A 6,734-nucleotide genomic window follows, 5' to 3' on the forward strand; every position below is an offset into this window, starting at 1 on the left:
GTTTCAGTGTCTTTGCTTATATTTTGCTTGCTTGTTCGTTTTGTTGATTAGGTTCCTGTTAAAGGTGAGATCATATGGTGTTTGTCTTTCACCGCCTGGCTTATTTCACTTAGCATGATGCTTTCCAGGTTCATCCATGCTGTCCCAAAGGGTAGGAGCTCCTTCTTTCTTTCTGTTATCTGTTATATTATGATATGAAATACAAAAGATATTTAATCTTTATTTGTTTTTAATTGACAAGTATCATTTATATTCTTCTGATAAATTTTTGAATGTTTCTTTTAATGTAGGTGTTCTCATGTCAAATTTTATCTCATAATATCCTCAGTTTTTATCTCATAATATCCTTATTTTTCTTTTTTAAAAATATTTTATTTATTTATTTTTAGAGAGAGGGGAAGGGAGGGAGGAAGAGAGGGAGAGAAACATCAATGTGTGGTTGCCTCTCATGTGGCCCCCACCGGGGCTCCAGCCTGCAACCCAAGCATGTGCCCTGATTGGGGAATTGAACCAGTAACCTTTTGGTTTGCAGCCCATGCTCAATCCACTGAGCTAAACCAGCCAGGGCTATTTTTCTTTATTTTTCAAGGGTGATTTTTCTTGACACAACTCTAGAATAGTGTTTTTTCCTTTCAAAATTTAAGTATGTCATTTTATTCTATTGCTAGCATGATTTACAAAGAGAAGTTTGATTTAATTATAATATTTTGTATATGTAAGGCATTTTTTTCTCCTCTGGCTTTTTTTCCCAATGCATATTGTTTGTCTTTAATCTTTGTCTAATTTAATATGAGACTTGGGTGAGCACTTTTGTTGTTTGTGATGTTTAGTGTCCTGTGACCTTCTTGAATTTACTGTTTGGTGCCATTGTTAATTTTAGGAAAATTTTAGTGATTGCTACTGCACGGATTCATTTAATTTTGTCTTTCTTTTTAAAAAGGTATTCCCATTATGTGTTTTTAAACTTTTTATTTAAAGAAGGTTCTCCTGGCGTCCATGGATATTGCCTTCTATTGTTTTGGTTATTTGTTGTTTTTGCACTGTTTTTCAACGAGATAAATTTGAGTACTGGCCATGTGTAGAACACAATATTTGGGCCATATTTTAAAATGTCAGGTTCATTTGCCCTTTCCCAATTTTTGAAACATCAGGTGCCCTGTGATGTAAATTATCTTATGGAGCTAAGAACAGAAGTTCATTTTAACTTTCTGGATTTTTCCCCTGTAATTAGTAGAATGACATAAATTACTTAAATTCCAATCCAGAAACATGAAGTCTCTGACTCTAATTATTGATGTTTGACTGCTGGCAGCTTTAAAACATTGTAACTTTTCCCCCTTTGTCTCCACATCCATCTGAGGAGGCAGGAAAGCCTTAGTACTTGGTTCTTCAGGGTAGGAAGAGATTGACTACACTCAGGCTCAGCCCTTGTGTGTGAAGTCTGATCCTAGCCCCCTCCCCACCCCCAGGTTTAATAAAACAAGTCTAAGCACCTTGCTCTCTAAGCTTTTACATGCCTGTTTGAGGCATCTGCTTACTTTCCCCAGAGACCTAGATTATGCCAGCAATAAACCCTTTCATACCCCATTGGCAATGTGTGGTGTCATTGGCTGAGGGACTTCTGTGCCCAGGGGTTAAGTTATCCTGCCCCTTCACTTTGCAGCAGAACTAGGAAATGGCAGAAGAAGGAAAGGCATTATCTAGATTCACAAATACTTACACTTATGTTGCAGTTGCCTACAGTGTTCCGTAACATGCTGTATAGGTTTGCAGCCTGGGAGTAATGTGCTGTGCCATCTGTCCTTGGTGTGTGGTGGGCTCTGTGCTCTAAGTGTGTGTGTGCGCGCACTGTGTTACATCCCCACGATGACAGATTCGCCTAACAACACTTATCTCCGATTGATTCTTTGTCATTAAGTGGCACGATGAACATTTTAGCTTATCAAAGCATAGAGAAACAGAAAGGAAGAACCAAAAACAAGGTAAATATTACACAAGGAAAAAGCAATGTTTCTCCATGAAATTTTTTCATTCGGCCAGATGCATCTGACAAGTTGTAATGTTCTTGAGGACTTGAGTGAGATACGGCCTGCTGTACCTCGTTAAAACTTGGGTTACCAAAGACCAAATGCCCGTGATGTAAATCATGTTTGGTGATCAGAAAGCTTCTATATCTTAACCAAATTTTATTCATTGAATGCAGATTTGACCCTCTGTGATAATAAAGAAGAAAATGAATTTTTCTTACAATACATTGATGGTATTAAAATGGTGGTATTTGTTTTATTTCTGTAGCATTTGTCATTTTCCAACATGCTCTGAACTTTGCTGTTAGAGAAATAAAAATGTAATGAGATCACACTAAAAACAGTTAAATAATTTCCATGTGCTCAAGATGGTGTTACATTAATGAGGGAGAAAGAGTGGCAAAATTTCTGATGGTCTAGTCATTGAATAAATGTTTGGAGATGACAGAATCATACGGAACCTTCTGTTAAATGGGCTATAGGTGTCCAGTGCTGTGATTTTACTCTCTCTATATTTGAAATGTTTTAGGACTCATTTGTCCTTGAGGATGTGGCTATAACATTCACCCTGGAGGAGTGGGCCTTACTAACCCGTCCACAGAAGAAGCTCTTCAGAGATGTGATGCAGGAAACCTTCAGGAACCTGGCCTCCATAGGTAAGCATGACAAGTTACCTTCAGTTCCTCATCTGAGGACAGGTGTTTTTTACCCATCAAAGTATTGTAAGATATGTAATGTGGGAAGGAAGCACAGCGGCAAAAAGCTGGAGCTCATCATAGAAGTAGAATGTACTAAATTTTCTATAATTTCCAATATTTTGTAATTATTTTTCTGGGTCTACATTTTTTAGGTAGAAAATGTGAAGATTGTGACATTGAAAAACAGTACAAAAGCCAGGGGCCAAAACAAAGGTGAGTCTCTCTCATAATAGAAAGCAGTGTTTCAGGTGAAAAACCTGTTCTCTATGAAATTTTAAAAAGAAGCAACCAAAACAACCCTTACTTTAAATGTATTACTTCTTAGACTATTTTCACCAAATTGCATTTTATATACGATATAAACAGTAGGTGTTTGCAAAATAGATCACAAAAAATCAGCATTCTTAAACCCTGTATATAAATATCAGTTTTATTAATAGCAAGGAAGAACTTGTCTTGCAGAGCCTTAATTATATTAAATTTCCAACAATTCAGACAAAACATAAAACCTATACTTTAAATATGAATAATAAATATATTCAACTATTTTAATAACAAATATTAAAGAACTAATAAAAATCATTAATAATGTGCTTCCTGGTTTTTACAGAATTCTTGTGTTAAAGAAAATCTGTGAAGGGGAAAATGTTAGTCAGTGTGGAGAAAATGTCAGTCTTATTCCAAATCTCTCTTATTCCAATAGAAATCTGAACAAGAAATCTCTTCCTGGAGGAGAACCATATGAATACAGAGCATGTGGGGAAGTCTTCATGGATCATCCATCCCATAATAGGCAAATCAGATGTCACACTGGACGTACGCTATCTGAGGATTGGGAATGTGGAGTGAAGCCGTATAAATGTAACATATGTAAGAGATCCTTTAGTTCTCTTCAGCACTTTGAAAAACGTGAAGGAACTCTCAACGGAGAGAAACCCTATAAATGTGTGGAATGTGGAAAAGCCTTCATGTGGCTCAAAATCCTTCAAAGACACATGATCACACACACTGCAGATTCTCCTTACAGATGCAAGGTGTGTGAGAAAACTTTTAGTTCTTCAACTTCTCTTCAGACATGTGAGAGAAGCCACACTGGCGAGAATCTCTGTAAGTGTCAACACTGTGGGAAAATCCTTAGAAATTATAAAAGTCTTCGAAGACATGAAAAATATCACAATGAAAAGACATCCTATGCATGCAAGTTATGTGGGAAGGCCTTCAGATATTACAGCTCCATGGAAACACACGAATCGACTCACACAGCAGAAAAACCCTATGAATGTAAGGAATGTGGAAGAGCATTCAAACAGTACACGTCCTTACAAACACACACAGAGATTCACACAGGACAGAAATCCTATCAATGTAAACACTGTGGCAAAGCCTACAGTTACCTCAGCTCCCTTCAAGAACACATGAAAATGGTCACTGGAAACACTCCTTTTCAGTGCAAGGAATGTGGGAGAGCATTCACTAGACTTAGCTGGTATCGAAGACATGAACGATGTCACACTGGAGAGAAACCCTATGGATGCAAACAGTGTGGAAAAGCCTACAGAAATTCTGGTTCCTTACAAGTGCACAAAAGAAAGCATACTGGAGAGAAGCCTTTTAAATGTAAGGAATGTGAAAAAGCCTTCACTTGTCACAAAACCCTTCAATTACATTTGAGAGTGCACACTAGAGAAGAAACATTTAAATGTGAAGAACCTGGGGAAGGCTTTGTCGATCGCTCCTCTTGAGGAAGGCATGAAAGGATTCACCGAATAAACCTAGTGAATATCAATAGTGTGGGAAAGACTTGAGTTTGCCTACATCTTTACATGTGAAAACTCCCACCGAAAGAAATGAAAATGCAATAAGCTGATAAGGCTTGATGAAAATTAATTTCTATATAATGTTCCAGAAAACTCTAAGGTGAAAGAGTTATTAAAATGATAAATAATTGTTTCCCAAGTTTCTTTAAGTATGTTATTGGAGTGTGGATTTCTACTATATTGTCCCTTGAATGACGTGGGGACTAGGGGAACCAATCACCCACATAGTCAAAAATGTTTGTATAATTTAAGCCACTTCTCCACGTGGTTTCTCAGCCACGAATGAAAACTGCAGTTGATGCTTTAACAACAAGGGTTTGAACTGCCACTGAACTCATGCAGGTCAAATCTGTGCTGTAAATACTTTCAGAAATGAATATTGTGTGAGATACCACTTCACACCTGTCAGAATGGCCATCATAAACAAAGCAACAAACAACAAGTGTTGGAGAGGATGTGGAGAGAAGGGAACCTTAATGCACTGTTGGTGGGAATGCAGACTGGTGCAACCACTATGGAAAACAGTAAGGAATTTCCTCAGAAAACTAAAAATGGATCTGCCTTTTGACCCAGCAATTCCACTGCTAGGATTATATCCTAAGAACCCTGAAACACCAATCCAAAAGAACCTATGCACCCCAATGTTCACAGCAGCACAATTTACAATAGCTGAGTGTTGGAAGCAACCCAAACGCCCATCAGTAAATGAGCGGATCAACAAACTATGGTACATTTACACAATGGAATTCTACGCAGCAGAAAAAAGAAGGAATTCCTACCCTTTGCAACAGCATGGATGGAACCGGAGAGCATTATGCTAAGTGAAATAAGCCAGGCAATGAAAGACAAATACCATGTGATCTCACCTTTAACAGGAACCTAATCAACAAAACGAACAAGCAAGCAAAGTATAGCCAAAGGCATTGAAATTGAGAACAGGTTGACAGTGATCAGAAGGGAGAGGGGAAGGGGTAATGGGGGGAAAGGGTGAAGGGCTTACAGGAACAATTATAAATTACATATGGATAATAACAAGAGGGGGGTGGAAATGGGGGAGGGAGGCAGGGAGGGCTGGAGTGGGGGAGAGGGATGGTGGGAAGGGATGGGGGAAAAGGCAGTAAACTATACTTGAACAACAAAAAAATAAAAAATTAAAAAAATAAAAATAAAAGAAATGAGTATTGTAGTGATATAATTTTGGGAGTTGTCTTTCAAAAATATTACATATTAATAAGTAGTGATTTTTCATTATGTTAATAATATTGTCTATTTACTTTTTGAAGTCTACTGGATTTAATTGTCTGAATTCAACTGTATTTCTACTATGTAATTCATTTATTTTTTATAATGTATTATTTGTTTTTGTGCTAAGGGGACATTGAAAAATGCCAGTTTGTTATTTTTGGTTTTGCTGTTTGAATTTTCCTACTGGCTTTGTGGAACGTTGTGGGTACCTCTGGTGCATTATGTATGTTCTCTTTTCTTACTGACAAAGCTCCTTTTCAGAAGGTTATGGTATAAAGGGCTTTTCTCATCTTTCTTACCAATAAAATGTTGGAGTAAATTTTTATGTATGTCAAGATTATGAAAGAATATATTTTTATATTTATTACTTTTATATTTGACCATGTGCTTTTGGATTTTTTTTTCTGAGAGGCATGTTGGATATATTTTGATGTGAGGGGAGATACCTGTGATATGATAAAAAAAATCTAGATTTGGAGATATCTGCCTGTAGGTAATGTTAGGAAGTAGATTTTCCACAATTCACTTTCTCTGTGGTTCCAAATTAGACTTTACCAATAGCCTCACTTGCATTAGATTCGGGCAGCCGATGCAAAGACGGCATTATGCATTGTGGAGCCACCATTCGGGGGGAGAGACCAGTACACAGGGGCTTCAAGGACACCATCTTCCAGCTCATTTTTTTGGACTCTTTGCCCTTCTGGTTAAGAGTATCCTCAAAGTGGCTACAATCTGACTTCCATTTTCTTAGAGGCATAGTTTTCCACTGGTGTTTTCAAAAGGACTTCTAAGATCTTTTAGAGTTTGGCTTTTTCTGTAACTTCTCCGGTGTCCACCAGGTCATGCATGGGACTATTGTCTGATTTCCCTCCCTTCTAGATTATGCCCATAGGCTGTCTAATATGTATCGGAAGCAGCCTATGCTGTGAATAGTGCTGGTGGCCATG

The 6,734-nt window shown here is 37.5% G+C and overlaps 1 protein-coding gene across 1 annotated transcript; it reads left to right on the forward strand.

Annotated features, from left to right (window-relative positions):
- The first annotated feature begins 2,594 nt into the window (after positions 1–2,594).
- On the forward strand, positions 2,595–4,467 carry LOC112301416 (zinc finger protein 709-like). Its single transcript, XM_071219202.1, has 3 exons — positions 2,595–2,683; positions 2,878–2,938; positions 3,336–4,467. Exons 1-3 carry the CDS (start codon positions 2,650–2,652, stop codon positions 4,465–4,467), a joined length of 1,227 nt encoding a protein of 408 aa, XP_071075303.1. The 5' UTR covers positions 2,595–2,649.
- The last annotated feature ends 2,267 nt before the right edge of the window (positions 4,468–6,734 follow it).

This window comes from Desmodus rotundus, chromosome 9 (assembly GCF_022682495.2).
Source record: "Desmodus rotundus isolate HL8 chromosome 9, HLdesRot8A.1, whole genome shotgun sequence".
Lineage (NCBI taxonomy): Eukaryota > Metazoa > Chordata > Mammalia > Chiroptera > Phyllostomidae > Desmodus > Desmodus rotundus.

What these genes read in the sequence shown, in the direction of transcription:
- LOC112301416 (XM_071219202.1), top strand. Translation starts at nt 2,650, where the DNA reads ATGCAGGAAACCTTCAGGAACCTGGCCTCCATAG. An exon ending in CAGGAACCTGGCCTCCATAG is followed by an intron (nt 2,684 to 2,877) that starts GTAAGCATGACA and finishes TACATTTTTTAG; the next exon opens with GTAGAAAATGTGAAGATTGT. An exon ending in AGCCAGGGGCCAAAACAAAG is followed by an intron (nt 2,939 to 3,335) that starts GTGAGTCTCTCT and finishes TGGTTTTTACAG; the next exon opens with AATTCTTGTGTTAAAGAAAA.